A 23,489-nucleotide genomic window follows, 5' to 3' on the forward strand; every position below is an offset into this window, starting at 1 on the left:
TGCCTGCAATGCTGCACTTTAACCACTGAGGCATCAGGGATCTGTGGTTAAGCACAATGTCACATGACTACAACTTTCTGCCTACTTCTCATCGACTTTGCTTGTCAGAAGCTGGTTGAGAAGCTTGCAAATGGTGGTCACATGACCATGGGTTGCTCTGACTACTATAAACACATGCTGTATGCTAAGCACCCAGATCACAATCACGTGTGTGCAGATATGTTGCAATGACCCCAGATTTGAGGATTGTTTATTAATCTCCTTTTTCAGCATGATCATAAATTTGAGACCATTGCTGAATTAGCAATTGGTAAGGAAGGACTAAATGTATACAATAATTTACAAATTCCCACTGAAGGCCTAATCAATGATCATCATATGATCTCCTTAGCCTTCTGTTATTCGGGAATATGTGTGACTGATTTTTTCCAGAAAAATTGACCCATTATTGGAAAGACAACTGCTGAAATATCATAGGTGTGATAATCATCCACTAAAATTGATAAACTATTTATTTCCTCTGGAATGACCACTCTCACTGGAATTTGTATATAGCAGCATCTTTGTGTGGAAATGTTTAAGAATCACACAAAAACTTTCTTATAGCTATAAAAATATCAGACTTACATCTGATATGAATTATGATAAACATGACTGACAAAACTCATGGAGAATGATGTGGGCATTAACACAAAAGAGTCTTCTTCCAAGAACCAGGGCAGTAGACAAACATCTACATGGTCAAATGGGAGTGTTTCACTGGATCAGAGATCTGTGATTGTGTAAGAAGTAGATTCTACAGAATTTCCCACTTTGTCACATCTTAGGAGCAGATAGTTTCACACTGTAGGACCTCACTGAGGTCAACTCATGAGCAAAGAAATCTGTCTTGCTGGATGGACACAAGAAAAGAAAAGACCGTTGAAGTCATGTCTTGTGATATTGCAGTTTGCTGTAGTGCTGTGTTGGCTCATTTGAAGCTTCACTTATCTCTCCTTTGTTCAGTTAGAAGATATATCAATTCTTGAACTTTATGTATAATGATTTGTTATTTAATAGTGGCTTCTGCCCAGCCTGAATTATCTTAGGAAAGTGCTATCCCCAGTTATTTCTAGGAATCACCTTTTCTTCCTTAGAGAATGTGATTATTTTTCCATCTACATAGTTTATTATAACAGACTAGCATGAAAATTAGATTGCATAATTTATATTATGTCAAGCTGAATATTACCCAATCCCCAATCATTTTGTTTTTGTATTTGATGACACGTGTGTGTATGTGTGAGAAGGAGAGGGGGGAGGGAGGGGGAGAAGATTTTACCACACTATAATGGGCTGCAAGATGTGTCTGCTGATTGACTTTCAGAATCACCAATTGTATAACTTAATGCAAATATTATTCATGTAAAACGCAACACAATTGGATTTCACAATGAATGAAGAATATATGAAGCAATCAGAAGGTGGTATTAAATAGCGGTGGTGTTAGTGCGTGCTGTTTACTTAGAAAGAAAATCAGTTAAAGTCCAAGTGAGGATTTCCCCATTAAATGTTTAGGATCAAATTACCAAAATAATGGTGTGATGAGAAGAGCAATCTACTCACAAATAGATCACAAGTTTTTATCTGCTCTGTATATTATTTTGCTAGTTGTGATCTTCTGTCAGTATTAAAGCTTGCAGAGAGTCATTTTTTTTTCTTAAGGAGCCTAGAGGAATAATCTAAGAAGTGAAGTTTGATCTTAGACTGGAGAATATGGTATACCTAATTAAATTATCAGGAATAAAATGCTTCCATGAAAATTGTACTTTTTGATGTGCAGGACATCATTCATATAACCTTGAATTTCAGTAGAACAGGTTACGTATGATGTCAAGATAAATATGTAGACCAGCTTGCTTCATATGAAGAAAAATGTGGAGGCAAGAGAAATGCAAATGTAACAGATGGTAACAAGGTCATTTAATATCTTATTTTCTCAGGAAATGTAGAAAGATGTTAAAAACCTTTTTTTAATACTGAGGACTGCATTCCACCCTCAGTATCTGTATTTTTAAGTGTGACATTTTATAGCTGTAACTATGAATGTTGTTTACTTTTAATTATAATTTGCAATGATGTTTTGGTGCATTTTAGAAATTATGATTTTAGTTTCAATGGTGTTTTAGATTGACCTTATTGTTAGTCTTTGCAGTCTGGTTTGAACAGGAGTGAATGGGAGAAAAGAGAGGAAGAAAGAAAGAAGGTTTTGTGTTATGAACAGCACAGAAGCAGAATAAAAATTCCTACTTTGACTGTACTCTTTGATCTGTACATTTGCTACTTTATTTAATATTACATAAGTCGGAGCATAGTATGACAAACAGATTCTAACATCTTAACCTTGTTTGTAATCACATAATTTTGAAGCTCAGAATAGTTATTTGCTTGGTATTCTTTGTAGTCACCAAGCTTGCAGTTTCAACCTGTGTTGAGTGAAGTTATGCGGCAGCATTCATAAATATGTGTAGAAGTTTCTTTTAATAAATAGGCTTTGACTAATACCTTCGAAGTCCACAAATTGTTCCAGAAGCGCAAAGATAATGCTTTAGACTTTCTCCTTCAATCCTAAGGAATACCAATGCCATAATGAAAATGTAACAGTGTCAGAATGTTAGTTTAGCTCATAGCTTCCAACAAAAATGAAGTGAAGTTCTAGCAAGACTGTGCTAGAAGTTCATGTGCTGGAGCTTATGAATCCCAAGTTTCACAATGGAATTATAAAAGATGTAAATTAAAGATCATGATATGATGTTGAAGGACGTGTATTGTTTTCTTTTTAGCCAAATACACACATATCCTGCATAGCATAGTAGTGACTATAATACATTCTAAGAGTCCATTGGAGTGGGAATACCAATAAATTGAGATAAAGCAAAATAAAAGAAATAAACTTTGTTTTGTTTTTAGATTTCCCAGTTGATCAGCGAGTCTGGCCGCGATGGACTGACCGAAGCTGTGCTGAACCATCACAATGCAGACAAACCTTCCTTGTGTAGCTTCCCCAGTTCCCAGACTACCTGTGTTGCTAGTGATACCTCCACAGGTACCTCAGTGGCAGCTTCCTTTTTTGCCAGGTAAGACTACAAGTTCTGCTTTGGATTATTTTAAATTCTTAAATACCCTTATAAAGAAAGCACGCTTGAAGATTTGATGAAAGGGTATGGTAACACAGTATGGTTTTATTTACATAGAATTATTTGTTGGGTAGGGAATAACATGAGATATCATTTTTGTCCTAATTTAGTTGGGAAGAAATGCTTTTAAATGCTCAAGAGTATGAAAACAACATTCTCTGGAACCCAGTCCTTTATTCAAGAGAGAGTGGCTGCTGAATTGAGGGTCCTGTCATTTGTTGACTGCCACCGTATATATATTCATGTCACTCTAGTAATTTTTACAAGAGATCCTTTGTCACTAGTCGATGGCCTTAATGCTATTTACAGTGTAACATGTTTCCAAGGTGAAGGCAATTTAACTACTCCAAACTAGGGGTTTTTGTTGAAAATAACCACCTGTATACTGAGTTAGTCTTTTCTTTGGAAAAATAATTATGGAAATAATAGTAATTCTTGTCCCTGATTTGACATGTTAGAAAATCCTACAGATATGTCTAGACTAAATCAAAACAACCCCATCATTTTCTTTCACACTCTTTACCAGAATCATAGAGACTTTCTGACAATAGCATAATCAAAACAATGCCCACAATTCAAAATACTATTGATTTTTACTGAACAGATCAGCACAAATAACTAAAATCTTGAGTCAATACTACATGTATTCCTCAGGAAGTTGGTGACCTTTTGAGGAATACCTGCAAGGCTCCAATTAATGATTTTAGGTAAATAAATCTAACGTTTTTATTACAAATTGGGCAACATTTATTGTATAGTGTGTCACGGTTCCAAATAGCATCCAAAATTAAATCAGAGTCCAAGGCAATGTATTGCTCAAAGTTCCAATTTATTAAGAGAGCCATGTTGGCATATCTGGTAAAACCCGAATCTGAAAGCTTCCCAGTTTTCTCCACCCAGTTGAAAGATCTTGCCCCCACACCCACAAGTCTATCATGTGATCCAATCTCCCACTGCCATGCTGGCAGCTTCCACCCATCCAGTTCCGGCCAGGTGCAGAGACAAAGGAGACCTTGACTTTCTAGAAAGAATTTTATTATGGCTACATATCATCCAACTTCGTAGAATTCCCCCCTCCCATTTTCCCACACTGGAAAATGCATAGTAGAATAATAGAAAGTGTGGCAAGCCTCAGATCCAAAAGAAAAGATGGCTGCAGGCCTGACACAGTGCATTAGTCTGATTATCTTGTATGTTTAAGCATTATACTGAAATTAATGGATGTTGCAGTAAAAGACCAAAGTATAAGATCCAGTCTTGTGTTGATTTATCAGAATCTATCATTTCCTTTATCCAAGAGAAAAAATAGAATTTTTTTCTTTCTCCTCGGGGCCAGATTACTTTCTACTGTACATGAATAGTCATAGACTGCTTACATATGTTCAACTGTTTTATAAATACACACACACACACACACACACACACACACAGAGAGGGAGAGAGAGGGGGGGGAGAGATGTGCATGTGCATGTGATTATATCTTTAGTGTTTCCATTGTTGAACTATCTGGAAATGTATAATGGATTTACCTGTCTTCTGGTTCATATTTACATTTACATCCATATGTTGGAGTTGGAGGTTGGATCTGCTAAAATAATTGCTAAAACAAAAGTTTGAATTGGCCCTCAGTATCTCTTTTACTCTGGAAAGTTGTAGATTAGAACAAGAGAAATTGGGCAGCAAGGAGTTCACAGCAATTGTTATCCTTTGTCAGGTTAGACAGATAAAATTGATGTTTAGATTGTGGAATTTTTCTTCCAAGTTTCTAGAAATATTTGAGTAACAAGAAATTGTACCTGTAGATGAGAAAAGAAATTACATAGAAGAAATGAATAATTATTGCTACCTATTCATTACAAATGTAAGTGATATACTTTGACTTTCAAGTTTCAAAATAAAAATTCAGAATGAAAACAGGACATTAAAGTTATTCTTACAGTAGAAAATACCAGATTCAAGACACTGATGAATCTAGTGTAAAGTAGTTGCTCTTACCATTCTTATAAAAAAATTAGAAAACCTGTAAAATCTTAATGATAATCATTTGCTTTGCCAACTTTCTTCCAGTTATAACTAACGAACAGACTAACACAGTTGCTAAAGCACAGCTGTAACATTTCTAACACTCCAGCCACACAATTACCATCTCTTCTGAGTACTGTTGACAAGGCTGGTAAAAGAAATAGTGTTTTGTTAAGAAGGCAATTCATTCAGCCAACTTTCTCCATGCAATTAGTGGGCACAAACCAATGGCTACTTGAAAATGTAAAGAAACCTCTGTGTAACTTCAAGAAAAGTTAACATATGTCTAGCTTTCAGCTTGGCTCAAGGTTATATGTTTATGTATGGTTTTATTTTACAACAAGATCACAGTATTTTGGGGAAGAATTATAAAATGGCTGTGTTGTTTAAATATATAGCTGGCTTATACACATTCCTCAATTTAGCGTAAATCTTTTTGTGTATTGACATGAAATGATTATTTTATAAAGGAACGTGTGTGCTTCTAAATTGAGTTACTTTTTTACCCAAAGGCACTGCATTCCTGAAAAATAAAAACTCATTTATGTTATGATACAAGAAATTGATCTTGTGGACCGTTAATTTTCAAAATCAGTGTAAATGAATTGGCCAATTAGAAATACAAAAGTGAAAAAAGGCAAAAAATATTTGTAGTTTCTACTGTGTTTGTGCATGTATGAGTGTGAACATATTTGCACTTTTGTCATAGAAGATTTTCATAATAGCTCTATTTGTATGATAGTCTTGGATATATTATATAAAAAGGAGCATTACTGACATATTTCAACCAAATATGCAGGATATAACTATGGAGGAAGTAAAGCCATTACAGGTAGTCCTTGATTTACAAAAGTTCGTTTAGTGACCATTTGAAGTTAAAACAGCACTTACGGCCATTTTTCATACCATTGCAGCATCCCTATAGTCACATGATCAAAATTCAGACACATGGCATTTTTATGACAGTTGCTCTGTCCTGTGATCATGTGATACCTTTTTGCAACGTTCTGACAAGCAAAGTCAAAGGGGAAGCCACAAAGGAGGCAACTGTTTTGCTAACTTACTCACTGCAATGATTCACTTAACAATTGTGGCAAGAAAGGTTGTAAAATGGGACAAAAATTCACTTAAATATTTCACTTAGCCCCAAAAATTTAGACTCAGTTATGGTCATAAGTCGAGGATATGTTGACAGATTTCCTTTCCAGTTATGGACACAAACATTCGAATAAAAGAATCTGGTGCCTTCCAGAGGCATTCAACTATAATTCCAATAATTATCAACTAGTATAGTACAGGGAAAAGAAAGAAATTGCATCTCAACCAGAAAACGTATTGTGTAGTTGTGCTTGCTGTTTCTCATTTAACTTTAGCCAGAGAGCTGTTTTCCAGATAAAATAAACTAATCCTTATCATGCCAGGTGCTTCTAAGGTGGGATGTTCATAGGATAAATAAACAATATGATAGAAGCAGTTAGACATTTATTTTGCAGCAGAATACCCAAAGGCACCCTTATGTAAAGCACCAGCAATAAATGATGCAAAATTGCTATGTGTGTATATACATATATTCACAGTTTTTTTAAAAAAGAAATTCAGCAATAAATAAAACATACATTTAAATTAGCACTTATGAAGTTCCAAAGTATTGCTAACTCCTAAGAAATAAGAAAAGCTTATATGCCTACATATCTATTATGTAGGTCTTCACACCTACGTGTAAGTTTGACACGCTCAGTCAACATAAAGGATGGGAATCTGGGTGCAAAGGCCTTCAGAAAGATTTGCTTTGATCATCTGTGTGAAGACCCCTCACTGATAGGAAATATCCACCTGAGTCAATAGAATTAAGCAGTTCCCTGATTCTAAAACCATGAAATGACTTGGGTACATTGGATAGTTATCTCCCCCTCCCCCAAATAAAAATCTAGAATTAGAGATTTGTGTTTTTTTAATATATTTTTTTTAATTTTTATTTTTCAAAACAAACACAACATATCCTTCTTTACATACTGTAGAAAGTGTATCAGTTGGTTACAAAAAGGCTTTTGTGCATGTCTTCCACAGTCAACAAACATAATTCATATTAACTCAAGTATTTTAACTCAGATATTTATACAAGTTACCATCATCATACCTCCATTTTCATTTGACTATAGTTGTTTAAAAATATACCAAGATTTAATACATAACCACATACTGGCATTTCATTTACTATTTCTAAAATCCTCCAATAACACTGAATCCTTATGTCCTATTCTAGCTAAACATCCATAATATTTAATAACAAAGTTTTCTAATCCTCCTTTCCAAATCATTGTTTACAATTTACATCCAGTTTCCTTATGTTGTACCCATACCTGTATATATGTTGTTATCATTATCCCTCCTTTATTTAACTATATCCTGCATCATAACATTTTCCCCCTACTAATCAAGACTTAACTGTATCTCTTAGTTCTTTTTTATTAACCTTTATATATAATCCAAAAGGATTTCTAATCTTCCTTTCATTCAATATTCATATCCAATTATTACTTATCATAACACTACACATTGTATACATTATCATTATCAATTATTTATTTAACTATATCTATTGTCACTAAATTTCACTAAGTTTAACTAGTTTTAAATTATACTCTTCCATCTATCAACCTGTATCTTTCCAGTAGCAAAACAGTCTCATATCTTTTGCCATTTGTGGTGTCAGTCCTCTAATCATCTCCTTAATCAACTTTGTATGGACTCCTCTTAGCAACTCCTTGCTTATAAAATCTCTCATGTAATTTCGATGCCCTTCTTCTGTTTCCTTAATCAGCTTATCTTTGATTGTCGGTAGTGTTATCAATGATATTGCTAATAAAATTTCTCTCTTTAAATCCATAATTTATTTTGTTTTTTCTTCTTCTGTATCTTGCCATCTGGGGTAGAATTCCCCTCCATTTAATTCCTCTTTCAGTATTCCACTCTTTCCATTTTCAGAGACAAACCAATCACCATAAATATCAGCATTTTTAATTTCTTTATATTCATTTTCCTCTTCGATTTTTAGGATTTTAACCCCCACTTTTTCCATTTGATAAACCTCTCCAACTTCTTCATCGTATTTTACTGTTAGATACTCTAAGTCTTCCAACTTCTTCTAGAATTAGAGATTCGTTAATGCCTAAAGTTCATATTGAAGCATGTTATTTCATAGTTCAGTACTCTTGTTCTGAACTTAAATAAACTAAAAAATACTTATTTTTCTTCATGTTATTCCATTTTCCAGTATCTTAATTTTCAGGATTGCAAGAAGGATGTCCTAGTTCAGAAAAGAGCGCAGATAAATCAAGGCAAAGAATCTCCTAGCTACATATGGTATCTGCTCTAGGGGGACCCCCAAAGTTTACACCTGTTCCATTTGGAGAAGTGCAGTACATCCAGAAATAAAGTTAATAGATCCCTCATACTGGAAGAACCAATCACTCCATTTTGGTCTTGACAGTATTGCTTGCCCAACCCAGGGTTGGGAAAATCTAGTATCATCAGCATACTTATGGTTTTGGGCCCTATACATGCTAGCAGAGGATTGCACTCAGTGCTTTCATGCAGATATTAACTGAGAGGAATGAGAGTGTTGAGCTCCAAGACCCACCATAACCTAGAACCAACCTGAGAGAAAAGAAACACCAGGTAATACCATGCTTCCCACTCCTAATCCCATGATCAGAAATTTATTTATCTAATTCACACACAAATTCAGGGCATCTTACAACATTAAAAATTATGAAAATATAAAACCATAAAACTCTACTTCCCCCCCATTATGAAACCTGCAGAGACATCAAGAAGATCTAGGAAAATCTGGCTACTCCCTTCTAGACAGCTAAAAGGCATTCTCAAGCATAGCCAATGCTGTCTCCATGCTATGTCCTGGTTTAAAACCCAACTAGAAATGATTCAGAAGATTTGTTTCATCCAGGGCTCTCTAAAGTTACAAGCCAATCATGTTTCCAAGAAAGGGAAGGTTGGGTCCATCAGTGGCTTTATAGGAAGAAGTAAACATTGACCAATGCAGAGAATCATATCTCTGAGAGAGAGCTATCTTCTTGGAATACACATTATGTCAATCACCTCATTGAGGATAAGAGGTCAAAATTTGCTTTCCTTGAAGTATTTTGCTTTATTTGCATTGTGGTCAACACACAGGGCACTCTTTAGTTCTGAAATGAACAATATGTGGTCTTTCAGATGCTGTTGTATTTTCTCTGATTATTTACTATTGGCATGCTCACTGCAGCTGATGGAAACTAGAGTCAACAATATCTGGAGGGCCATGTGTTGTCCAATCTTCTTTTAGTTTATACTTTGTTTACTTTCTGTTGGATTATTCCAATTATGTTCCTGTCTTTATATTTTTATTGGACATTTAATTTTTTTTTTGCTGTGCTTATCTTAGTTTCTGGTCTGTTAATTTAATAGTTTAATTATATCCCCTGAATTGGATGTTTTGGCTCTCTTATTTGCAAATGAAGACTTGCATCTGTGTATCTCCCACATTCTTTTGTAACCCAACTCTGTCCTGTATGTCCCGGTGTACAAATAGCACAGCACAGCATTTTATTTTTTTTCAGGATAGTCTTAAGTGGAATAAAAAATGGTGGAAGCAAAAAATTCATTTTCACTTGTCCTTTGTCCTAATTATAATTGGGAATGGCATGAGATTACCATTTATTTTCTAAAGTTGGATCAAAATGGAAATCAGGGTCATGGCCTAATTTTATAAAAAGAACAGCAGAAGGATTTTAGGTAATCTGCAAATGTTATAGCAGATTTCTTTTTTTTAAAAACCACTCATTTACCTAGCACGTTTTTGTTTATATATTATTATATGTGGAAATAGAAAATGACGTTATTCTGCCATGAAGCTATGTACCCTCAACAGTTCGGGGGATTTTTTTTTGAAGGTCCCTCTAGACAAGAATTTACGAGCTCACAATATTATATGAAGGAGGAAGAAAATGAGCAAACAGGATAATGTTTGCATTTGAATTGAAGATTGGACCCCGTGTCGTTCTTTTCTGTTTATTTCTAACTTTATTTTAGACTGCTTCCAAATGTAGAGGAACATTTTGTATTTTTGGACAAGAGTAATCCTTTCTGATCTTTTAAAAATAAAACCGACCTATCCCACTGTTCCCTGTCAACAAAAGCACAATATTTAGTACTTCAACTCCAAGGAACAAATAATATTCTAAATGAAAGCAGATCGTTTCCTTTCTCCTTGTGCCAGCTCTTTGTTTAAGCAGTGAGCAGGCGGTTTACACTCATCCCAGATGTTCATGAAAAAAATCCTTAATATACAACAGAATTTAACTTTATTTTTACACACTTTGTTGTAACATGTGTAAAAATATCAAGATCTTAAAAGTGCCATACCGATATGTTGTCCAAAGAAGCATTTAGTACCAGTAATGTGAGTAAAATTATAATGCTTTATTTTCTTCAAGCTTTTTTCAAGGACTAAGATTCTTTGGATTTTTGAATAATAGTAAACAAAAGCCAGAAGGTAAGAAGGTAGGAGAGATTAGAAGAATAAAGGGGAAGAGTGATCACACACCGCATCTGTCCTAGAGGGATAGAGCCCCCATTATTACTTGCCATGCAAATATCTGGATAAGAACCAATCAGCTGAACTTGGAAATGTCTAAAGAATGGAATCCTTTTCTCGGCTAGGTCTATGGTTTTGATATATAGTAAGATAAGGACAAATGCCTTATATCAGAGAGATAATTTGCATCAGGGATAGGCAGGTTTATTTTGGGGAAATAGAGCAAAAAGAAGGACCGTTCCTTCCCGCCTATTATCCAGGTGCCACTGATATGACTTAATCTTCGTTTGACTCAGAGGTGGTCTTCAAAAATTTCAGCAATGGGTTCTTTGCCCCGTTACTGGGTGGGCGTAGCCATGGTGGGCATGGTCTAGTCGACCTCCTGCACCATGGGAGGAGGGGCATTTTCGCCTTCCCCAGGCTCCAGCGGCTTTCCTCAAGCCTCTGGGAGCGTGAAAACTGCCTCCCCCGGGCTCTGGAGGCCTTTCAGAAGACTCGTTTTCTCCCCTCCCTGAGCTTCCACACGGGCCCTGCACTTACCACACATCCAAAATGGGCCGCATAGAGACTCCTGATAGGGGTGGGGCGGGGTGGGCGGGGTCATCCAGGGGTGGGATTTGGAGTTTTTCCGAACCAGCCATAATGTTAGCTACGGGTTCTCCAAAACCCGGGCGAACCTGTAGCAGCGCACCCCTGGTTTGACTACATGGTCAAAGTGAAGGGAAAAAACCATGTAGCAGCTTTGTACCTAGGATTACTATCCTTTCTGGCATGGCAATGTGAATTGGATGGGTCAGTTCAATAATAATTTGTTCTTTCTACTTAGAAATCTTCCATTAATTACACTTCTAACATTTTTGCTTGCGCAAGCTTTTGGATCCAGCCTCTTCCTTCAAGCAGCTGAAGGTGGAGAGCTGGGAATACCTGAGAATTGCTTTCAGTTCAAAGGGATGTTACGAGGATAGATGAAGATCTGACTATGATTTATTTAGGTTTGTAAGCAGTCTCACTTCAGAAGGTTTGGGCAGTATATGAAATCAAACACAAATGTAATATAATAAAGACAGTAATAAAACCATAAGCAATAACAGACAATTATAAACTGACACACACATAAGTGATTTCTTTCATGCAGCAATTAGATCATATGCTTTGCATAATTATTCCATTCCCTTTTTTCATTATGATTTAATACCATTCACCTTAATAGTCAAAAATATTTTTTTGAGTCTTTCTGTACTTGGAAGGCTACTGACCAATTTAATGCTTGTGGATGCCATCTTTGAACATAATCAAATCTCAGCCATTATGTACAACTGCAGTCATAGCTTAAAAATAAGAGAGTAATTTAATAGAGATTATATGGAGATAGTATAGAATTATTTTATAAAATGTAATTCTGGCATATTATTTAACCCTCAAGATTACTAAAACGCTTCTTGAAAAACTTTTGTTTAGAAAAGAGAAAGTTAAAATGTCAAGTGATTGGAAGAAATGGCAAAGCACTAACCTAATAACAGCAACTTCAGTTGTTTGATGATTAGGCAGCCTAACAAATTCAATTATTGAATCAATTTGGTTGGAAGTAAATCCTGATAAATTCAATGAAATTATAAATTCAATGAAATTTCCTAGAATAATAATAGTGACAATAATGATAAAATAGTACAATGCAAAAAAAAAAAAAATGAATAGTTTTCTTTCAGTGTTGCACAAATATTAAATCACATAGTCCGAATTAATTGTATAGATACTATGCTGCTTTATAACATTAAAAATAATAGAAAAGAAAAGACCTAGAAATCAGTGTAACAGGCAAAACCATCTAAAAAATTTGAGCAGATTACTCAAAATTCCTTTGTCTTGTCTCTTTGTTTACAGGCTAATTCAAATATTAACAACAAACAAAAAAAGATTTGCTACTTTCTTTTTAGTAAATGTACTTAACACTGTGAGCATAACATTCCAGGCTTCAAGAAAAGGTGTACAAACCTGAATAAATGTAATCCATGTTTGCTAAATATTCTACAAGTAAAATATAATATGCAGGCATTTATAATATTGTTCTCATTTACTCATTCAGTCCTTTCTGTTTGTCAGTAACTGCTTCTTATAAGTTCATGTTTGTATCGTCAGCCAGCCTCCTTGAGTTTGTATTCAGTTGCCTTCATTTGTTTACAACTACCATGTTCTTCCTTTTGATATTATATTGTATATCAAAACATGTAAGCTTTAGCATCATTATTAAAGTTTCTTGTGAGCAGTTGGATGTTATTTCAAACAATATGCTTTATATCTATATGTATCTGCTATGCATTCAGAATAGACTGTTTTTTTTTTGTGTGTGTGTGTGTGTGTTAGAGTCATTTTGCATAATTTGGCATTTTTGGATGCTGCTGCTGATAACTATTGTTTTTTTCAAGAATGGTGCATCAAAATTTCAATAATGTGTGACATTGTGTGTACAGGAAAATGACAATAAAGGTTAAGTACTTGCAGGTCAAAGTATTTTAAACAATGTTCTCTGACATAGTTCAAAGGCATACATTGCCCAGCCTTTATGATTATTCACATTCATAGATAAATGTTGCAACTGGGAAAAGTGATGACCTTGACAGTACATATCTTTTTGTCAGGGGATGTTTTTGCACATTAATATTTTGTCCAGATCTACTATAGGCTGTGTCTCAACTATTTCATAGCTGTAGTCATCATCTCTGTGAATTTTTAACCCTAGTAAGTTAAAATTATCACTTAAACGTTTCCACTTGTTTGCACTGCATTGGTACATCTGTTAGTGTAATTTTTTAAAAAGAAAACTTGATGGCAGAGAAGCTTTTGCACTTTCACTTTTAACAAAAGAGTCTTTAAATGCTCCTCAATTCTAGCTTTTATAGTGATATTTCAGGTTCCAATCTGGGTCAGTCATCGGGACCAGAGGTTTAGTCTTTCGAGTTTTTGGACTTGTGTTGGAACCCATCCTCAGTGAACTTTTCTCTACCAGAATCATAGTGATGTCACCAGCATATGACGTTTTTATGTTTCTCCCAGTAATTTTAATTTATTTATTTATTTATTTATTTATTTATTTATTTATTTATTTATTTATTTAAACTTATTAGTCGCCCCCTCTCCCCACAGGGACTCGGGGCGACGTACACAAGCAACAGTCAGCACAGTGTCATACAGAGGAGGTAAAAAATAAATAAATAATTACAATACTGAAAAAGGTTAAAACCCCAATAACATTAATAGTTTAAAAACTAAAATTGACAATTAAAAATGACCTAGGGGTGGAAAAGTTGTCGAATTATGCCAGGCAGGCTAGCCGAAACAGGTGGGTCTTCAGTTTACTGCGGAAGGAGCGGAGATCGGTTGTTGTTCTAATGTCTGGGGGGAGGTCGTTCCAAAGGGTAGGGCCCGCCACAGAGAAGGACCTACTCCTGGGCACCGCCCTCTGACAATCTCTAGAGGACGGCACCCGGAGGAGACCCTCTCTGTGTGAGCGAATGGGTCGCAGGGATGTATGGGGCAGGACACGATCCCGCAGGTAACTAGGCCCTATGCCGTGGAGCGCTTTGAAGATGGTAACTAACACCTTGAAGCGCACCCGGTAGGCCACAGGAAGCCAGTGCAGCTCGCGCAGGAGCGGTGTTATATGGGAGAACCTCGATCTCCCCATAATTACCCGCGCGGCTGCATTCTGGACCAACTGCAGTCTCCGGGTGCACCTCAAGGGGAGCCCCATGTAGAGAGCATTACAGTAGTCCAGGCGAGACGTCACCAGCGCGTGAGTGACTGTGTGCAGGGCCTCCCGGTCCAAAAGGGGTCGCAATTGGCGCACCAGGCGAACCTGGTGGAACGTCCCCCTCGCCACGGCTGCCACATGATCTTCCATAGCCAGCCGGGCATCAAGGAGGACACCCAAATTGCGTGCCCGTTCCACCGGGGCTAATTGTTCATCCCCGATGGCCAGCGATGGAATGTGCTGGTTGTACCGGGGTGCCGGAAGCCACAGCCACTCTGTCTTGGAGGGGTTGAGCTTGAGCCTATTGTCACCCATCCAGACCCGCACAGCTTCCAGACAACGGGACATCACTTCAACAGCCTCGTTCGGGTGGTTTGGGGTGGAAATATACAGCTGAGTGTCATCAGCGTACAGATGATATCTCACCCCAAAACCACGGATGATCTCGCCCAGCGGTTTCATATTATGTGTTGAACAGGAGAGGCGAGAGGATCGACCCCTGTGGGACCCCACAAGTGAGGGGCCTCGGGGTCGACCTCTGCTCCCCTGTCAACACACATTGCGTCCGGCCAGAGAGGTAGGAGCGGAACCACCGCAATACGGTGCCCCCGATCCCCAACCCCTCCAGACGGCGCAATAGGATACCATGGTCGATGGTATCGAAAGCTGCCGAGAGGTCTAATAGGACAAGGATGGAGGAATTCCAATTTCAACTTCTTTGCCTTTGCCTACTTTTCTCATAGTATATTCTGCATACAAATTAAATAAATAAAGAGGGCAGTATATGACCTTGGCATACTTCCTCCCCTGTTCTGAACGTTTTAGTTTATCTATATTTTATTAACATTTTTATTTAACTTATGCATAAATTACATGGTAGGTTGTCTAACAAAATTTGGGTTTTTATTCTCCTCATCTGAGAGAAAAATTTATTTCTATGTTATCCGCAGACTACATGGCCTGTTTCCTTCAATTTATTTAAAACAAAAGCTATTACAGTTCTCGGTGGTGCAAAACTGATCCCTACACTGACTTTGATTCACTGAAGCAAAACCAATCTAGAATTTTAAGATTAACAATCTATGTCCCCCCATTTTGTCAGAAATGCTGGATTGCATCTAAATGCTATTGTGGTAAAAGTATTAGGTATGATTGCAGAGAACACATATGAGGTATATATAATTTATTAAAATGTATGGTGATAGCAGCAGGAATCAGTCTGGAATAAAAAGAAACCTTGCTATCAACCCAGAATTGGGAGACTAAAATAGAATATGAAGTAATTAAAAAAAACCTGATTGTATATATTCATAGCAGAAATCTAACCAAATTCTAACAGAAATTGCTTTCTTTTTTAAAAAAAGAATTTTATTGGTTTTTAAACATTTATAGGGAAAGGTAAAAAGGGTACAAAGAAAATTTTGGCAGCTCCCGTGCTAGTGGTAGAAATCCCCCCAAATCTCACAATTTTTACAATGTTAAAAACAACGTATAAAAGATAAGCATAAAGAGAATCTTGTTTTACATTATATCAACCATGTGTTCAATCATCTCTTTCTTTGTCACTTTCTAGTATATCAACAATTATCATAGTATTTCAAATACATGTATTTTTGTGACCTGAGCCTTTTTGATATTGCTTCCTCTTCCCTGTCCCCAGATGGAGCCACAGCCCCCCTCCTTCATATCTTACACATTGCTACCTTTTTCACCACCTCCCCTATTTTCGTCCTCTAGGAGAGAACTATGTTTTTTAATGAAGGCTTCAGCCTCCTCCACTGTATTAATTCTAATTCTATTTCCCTCCCAAAAAATCAACATTCCCTCTGGCAATAACCATCTAAACCAAACTCCTTTATTGTATAATTTCTTTGATAAGGAGGAATACTTCCTCCTTTTTTCCCTTATTTTTTTCGGAATTTTCTTAAGAATGGTAATTTCTTTATCTTTATATTTTAATGGTCCTCCATTTGGGCACCTCATCCCTCATGGTCCTTTCTAAGAAACTTAACATGTACCTCCCTTGGAACATTGTGTGTTCTAGCATATGCTGAATTAATCCTGTAAACCAGATCCATATCCCACCACAACTGTTTTTTTTATTTCTCTTAATATATTCTGCTAAAATTGTACTCATAATATCCTTAAGATCTTCATTTTCTGTCTCTGGTAGGTTCTGGAATCTGAGAAAAAAAGGACATTCTTTCAAGTTCTATTTTTGCCATAACATTTTCCAATTCTAAATTTCCCTTCCGGACTGCCTTAACCTACTCCCCCAATCCAGCTGCCCCCTCCTCCAACACGCCAATTCTTTGTTTGTTTTCTGTTATATGTTGTTGTACAGCTCTGAGTTCATCTTTAAGATCAGTCACCTCTTTTTAAACTCATTTTGACCCCTCATAATTTCCTGAAACATTTGGTTAACAGATAGTTCTTTTGAGCTCTCTCCAGTCCCTTCTTGTTGTAACAATGAAGTAATCTTCGTCTGCTGCATGCTTGGACTGGAGGTGGCAGAAGCAGGAGCCGAGAATGACTTGCCTTTAGAGGTTTTTTGGGCCCCATTTATCTGCTTTCAGGGATGATAAGTCTTTTACAAAGAGAATGGCGTCAGTGGAGCGTGCAGCTGTGCCGGTCCAAGGCGGCAGGCAAATCCAAAAGTAAAAAGTTAGTTCTCCTTCACAGTTCCAAGGCATGGAGGTACACCAGAAAGAGGAAAAGTCAAATAGTCAAAATTAATCAGGAAGACCACATAACAGGAGAGGTCCAGAGCACCTTCAGAGGGGGTATTAAGACAATTACCAGATATTTTTTTCCAAAGGTAGTTTCAAAAGGCAGGCTTCATTTATAAGTACAAAAACAAAGATGGAGAGGTGCCATCTTGGCTCCTCCTTTCGCAGGGAGAAGAACAAGGAGTTCCATAAAGATTTTTTCCTTTTAAGAAAACAGCTCAGCAGTCACCTCTTGCAGCTGTGATATCAATCTTTCTCAAATTGTTAGTACATGTGGCAAGTCAGCCTTTATTCTCTCTCCATTCCAATATAGAGAGAGATAGTTCAAATGCCACTTTGTCCGAGGGGGGGGGTAAAGAGAAAGAAACACCCCCCTCTAATCTTCCAGTTTCAAATGGATTGAACAAAAACTTACAATAGTCTACTGCTTATCTGTTAACGATGATTAAAGAGATTAGGGTGGATCTCTCCCCACCGGCATTTCAGCCGCTCTTCTTTCACTTAACTCTTTCCTTCCGGAGCCCATTCGGCGAAAGGGCAGACAGCCCGCAGCTGTTTCATGCCCCCCCTCTGCTCCCCGGCTCCTGGGGCGAGGCTGGAAGCACCCCCACCGGCTGCCGCCGAGTCTGGGGGATTCCAGCAAGCCATCCTGCGGCAGGACACCCTTCCAGGGCCCCCTGTGCTCCTGAACGGAGCCCACCGGGGAGATGAGCAGCGGACAACACGTCCATCACCTACTTCAGGATCACCTGAAATGATCCAGGAATTGCTTTCTTAAATACAATGATCACACAGCAAAGCAAACTAAGATACTTAGAATGCAGGTAGTCCTCAAGTTATGACCAATTGCTTATTAACCATTCAAAGTTATGACACACACCCCCCAGGGCTACAACTCAGATTCAAAGTTTCAATGGCATTTGATCACATTTTGGGTGCTCAGCAAATGGACTTCATTTTTGACTGACTGTAGTTCACATGAAACAAATTTATGGCACTTTTTGGCCAAAAACCAGCATCCCAGTTTTCAACAAAAGACCCTGATCCATTGTGGATAGTGGATTTGTTTAATGACCACAATGTTTGTTTAACAACTACGGCAATTCACTTAATGACTGTCACAAAAAAGGTTTTAAAATCAGGTAAGATCATGTGGTGACCTGCTTAATAACCAGCATGACTTATGAGCATAGCTCCTGCCTCAATTTGAAGAATTTAAGCAAAATTCTTCAGAGCTTTGATTCTATTCTGCTTTAGAAGTGGAATTTCACCTGGTGATGATTTTTTAGGACTCTCTACATTTTTGGAATTTGATTTGGTCAGCTGTATTTTGGAGAGTAAATATTGGATGTAAAGTGCCAGGAAAGTAGGACTCGAACGTTCACTATTACTGACAGCTCTGAAATAGCACGTTCAGCATATCTTGTGGAATTAGAATCATCCAAACATAGAAAGACCTTTACTCTTGCATGTGTGATATCCTTCCTTTAGCTATTTTGAATCTGTTGTGGTCCGCTAGTGGCCAGCGGAGCTGGCAGTAGATTTGGACCATGAGGAGGTTAGGGAGGAACATGGGCCAGTCCTGGAGTCTGGGGAAGGCTCTGATGAAGGCTCTGTGTTGAAGGCAGAGATATCCCTAAAAGGGATACTCTCTGTCCTTCTATAGCCATTCAAAATTACTTGAAAGGTTTCCAGATTGTTCACCTCAAACCTATGTCTGTTTATAGTATTCTTCTCAGTCTACAATGTCATGACAACACATAAAGTTTGTTGGGAGTATACTCCTAGTGTTGGATAGGCAACATATATCTATATACAATAACAAATGGTCGTTGTTGTTTTAAATGGGTGAATGTACTTATCAGCTGTAATTAACTCTACAATAAGAGGGAGTCAGGAGAGCTCACACTCTCCCTCTGCTTGTCCTATGCTTGATAACTACTTGCTCGCTTGATGACTGGAACGTGAACTGTGACTGTAAGCAATTGTTTGTTCTTTGAATTGTGTTTGGACATATATCTACTATCTAATATCTACTATCACTGCTTGTGAAGCAATTATTAGTAGTAAAGCTACTTGTTTTTACTAGCAGTGTCTGAAACTCTATTCGTGTGTTTTTCTACTAGCAACGTTCTTTCTCTCTAGCTGTACATTCTGCTGCACTATTTTCTGTCTCCCAACGGAGATACCCCTAACAAAGTTAATGACATTTTACACTGTATACATGCTAGGAATTGATTGCCAGGAAAGTTGTACATTTTATGGTTCTGTGTTATCTTACAATGGTCTGTTTGAAATAAATTATGTATTTAATATTATTTTACAAGATATGAATTAAGTGCAGTTATTCAGTAAACACTCTTTAAAATTGCACTTTTTGTTACTGGACTATAAACTGATCTTTTCAACCCCTTGGGCACTGTTTTGTTTTCCTGCTTAAAAACTACAAGTAACACTAACAGCATCATCTGGTACTTTTGAAGTTCTGTCGCATTTAACCAACTTTCTAGAATGTCTGGTTCTGATTTAGCAACACATACATATTGATTTTTGAATCTTTTTTGTACAGTTTTCTGTATATTCATGCCCTTTTGCCCTGATGCATATCTACTTCCTCCACTAGATCTTTGTCTTTTATCATATCCATCTTTGCATCTGTTTCCCTTGATTTCTGTAATTTTCTTAAATCTTTTGCCCTTTCTGTTTAATTGTTATCCTAAGTTTCTTTTGTCTGCATATTTAGATAATTTATAATACACACACGCTCTTATACGCCAATACATAATATATTGTTTTTAATCAAGAAATCCTTGCTATATCATTATGTCTTTTCTAATGCAATGCCTAAATAAAGTGGTACTTAGGTACTCAACTACTTCAAAACTTGTCGAATTTGATATTTTGACACAACATCCTGGTACTCGTCGTTTGCTTGGTATTTAATGCATTGTGATAGGAAGAGAGGGCTGGCTGCAAAAGGCAGACAGGAAGTCAGCCATGCTGGGCAGGTCGTTGCAGAAGGAAGCTGGGACCAGCTACAGAGGTCTGACAGGACATTGGTTGTGTCAGGAAGGTTGCTCACATAGGAAAAGGGGCAGACAGGAAGTTCTTCCTGATCAAAACAATAGATCACGTGGTTTGTTTTGTACTCATTGTCTTTAAATTCCTGGCACAATATTTGTGAAATACTTGTTAGTTGTTATAAGGAGCGTGTCTGTCTGTCTGTCTCTGTCCAGAGTTGTTCTGGAATTAGATGCTGTCTAAATAAAATAAAATATATTCTATATGGTACTTTGCAGATGATAATGAGTGCTAAGAGAAGTCATGAAATTCCACTTATAAATGCTGCCTCCAACTTTATTTTGCCATCTTGATCTCAAAAAAATTGGGGCAGATTTATTTTTCATCTCAACCTTGGTTGCTTTGTACATCATAGTGTCCTATCTTGATTATTGCTTTTTAACTGGTTGTCATTGGATTAAATACTTAAGACCTAGGCTAATGCCAAAGCTCAGTCTTTTAAGCATTGGAAGAATTGATTTGATGACAATAATGACACGGGAATTAAGGAAGTTTAGTTTGGCACATATATTTTACAAGTTTAGAACTTAATTTATTAATATTTGTTTTAATGGCAAATGCTTCACTGAGATTTGTTAACAAAACATATTAGCCCTCTATTTTGCCAAGTTTCCACTTGACTTAGATAATTTGATCTATTTCCTTATCCCCCACTTTACCCCCAAAGGTCAAGGATCAAGTTGTTTAGTACAAAAGCAATGCTATGTTTTCACAAACCTTAGCAGCAAATGCTAATTGTGGCTTTATATAGTGAGCTTCCTCTTTCTGCCTCCATTTGCAAACAGGCAATTATGTGCACATTGCATGGCTGGAGAAATACAAAGGTAATGCTGGAGTGTGCATATCAGTGCATATTGCCAAATTACATGGGTTTCTTTTCTGTTATTTTTTTTCTTTTTGGCACTGGATCAGATTTTAAAACTTGCCAGTACACTCACTAGATTTTGATTTGTCAACTGGATCTACCGAACTTCACCCACATCCTCCCTGTCTTGAGATGGTGTTTGCAGGGAAAGTGAATGTCAGCCCAAGTAATTCCTAGAATCTTATTAACCAGTCACCAAGGAGTTATTTGGTTAAAAAAAAATAAGTCCTTAGTTCAGGCATTGTAGTCTTAAGTGTTACACCAAGTGGATAGTTTTATTTAGATTGATTAATGCTCAACTGTTAGAAGCTTCTCCAACTTTGTTTCTTTGCCTCAAAAGTGCTGTCAGATAATTATCCAGAGGAGTCTAAATTACCTTTAATCAGCTGCATGTCAGAGAGAAGTTCAAGAGGTGACAGTTTCTTGCAGCCTTCTCTGATGGTGTACAGATGTTAAAGAGCCCATTCAAGATGGAAATTGGCAATTCTCAAGGTTTCTTTAAATCTCTCTTCTGAAGTTAAATGGAGCCATTAGATCTTGTCTCAAGGAAACAACTCCTGTTACTTTAACTCCTGTTGCTATTTGGGCATACACTATTTTCCATCTTGACTGCCAGAAGATTATATTCGACTTCATTTTAGTGAAATTGCCAATATATATACTTTTGCTATCTTGGAAATGGCAAGACTATTTAAAAATCTTGCTTAGTTCTGAAAGCAGCAGAATCAAATTAGCATTGTTAAGTGACATTGATTATCTTTTAAGTTGCAACAGAATGAATATCCAGCAATCTAATTTTCTGCAGAAATCAGAGAGCCACGAGGATAAAAATAACGTCTACAGAAACAAAGAAAATTGTGTCTAAAACGTGTCTTAATGATATACTTCTTTAATTTGTATATATGTATATTTTATACCTGACATATTTTATTATCTTAAAATTATATCCTTCTGAGCTTTATATTTATCTTTGGACCCTAGATGAATGTCTGTTCCTGAGATTTATCACATCCTTTTCATCCATCTAGTAAGGACTCTCTTAATATGGGGCAAGCATTGCAGTGGATCTGTATTTTTCATAATGATATATATCCAATTATGCATGCTTTGAGATTGCTTGGGCAAATAGGCAATAGGCTTTCAGAATGTGTTTCCTTGTTCACTCTTTATTGAACTATGGACTCCAGAGCCAGATTGATGTAGGGGTTAAGGCACTGATTTAAGGGTAAGGAAATTGAACTTCTAATTTTCAGTTAGACACAGAAGCCAATTGGGTGACCTTCGACTATTACTATCTCTCAGCTCCAAATCGTTTTCAAGCTCTGTGGCAAACCTGTGGAAGAACAAATCTCTTGTTGTATCATGCATGGATAATTTTACCATTTGATCCAGGTAGTGGAGACCCTGTAGCCAAGTGGGACAAATATTTTCAAAAGCAATAAACAAGAACCATGATGATTCCCTTCATTTAGAGCAAAATGCTAGCTGCTTTTGAAGTCCCCTTTTCAGATTATGCCATTGTTTCCCATTATGCAATCTATATAATTTTCCAGTAGTATGGGCAGTGAGGGACTATGCGTGACTGGGATGCTGTTGCAGTTACTATCCAGTGTATTTGGAGGTCATCACATTGGTGAAGTCTGGATTAAATAGCTTGATTAGAGGAATATGTGTAAATGTCTATGGAGATTCTCAGTCATATATACACTTATAGGACCATTTCTTCAAGAATACTAGTTAGAGGCTCTGCCATTCTTACCTGTACAGCCAAATTAAATCTGGTGTTTTGGATGCAGAATAGAGAGTCTTATCACTGAGCCTTTAAAGCCCTTTTGAAACACTGATCAACATTCTACAAAGAGTAACATTTTTTGGCATTATATTGATTTATATAGCTTCATTACTCTTGGACCTTCCTCAGTAGATTATAACACAGCAGTGGCAATATAACATCTAGCAAAGATAGTGATAGCCTTCCTCAGTCTCATCAGTTTGCTGTCTAGGTAATAACTTACATTGTCCTTACTGGCGATGGGGAAAAATATGATACTGATTGTTTGATTAATAGCCAATGGCATGTATCTCCAGCTCTGCTTGCCCCTTTAAGATATAAATATACAAATCAAAGGAATTTGTATCTATTATTAACATCATTGGCATTGACAAAGTCACCAAAATTACTTGGAACAGCTTACAACGTGTGATAATATTTTTTAATGCCATCAAAAAATATCTGTCTACCACAAGTCTTTGGGAATATTTCGATAGGTGA

The 23,489-nt window shown here is 36.9% G+C and overlaps 1 protein-coding gene and 1 long non-coding RNA gene across 3 annotated transcripts in view; both read left to right on the top strand.

The window, feature by feature from the left end:
• LOC309388140 overlaps positions 1-23,489 on the top strand; it is a 432,191-nt gene that overhangs the window by 239,219 nt on the left and 169,483 nt on the right. The window lies entirely within an intron of this gene.
• Positions 1-23,489, top strand: part of KIF26B (kinesin family member 26B) — a 308,871-nt gene that overhangs the window by 115,899 nt on the left and 169,483 nt on the right. For both annotated transcript variants that reach the window (XM_081945182.1, XM_081945183.1), the window contains exon 4: positions 2,950-3,116. In XM_081945182.1, the coding sequence (XP_081801308.1) occupies positions 2,950-3,116 (167 nt within the window). The remainder of the gene's footprint in view (positions 1-2,949; positions 3,117-23,489) is intronic.

The sequence above is a fragment of the Natrix helvetica genome (genome assembly GCF_964273705.1).
Source record: "Natrix helvetica genome assembly, chromosome: 2".
Taxonomy (NCBI): domain Eukaryota; kingdom Metazoa; phylum Chordata; class Lepidosauria; order Squamata; family Natricidae; genus Natrix; species Natrix helvetica.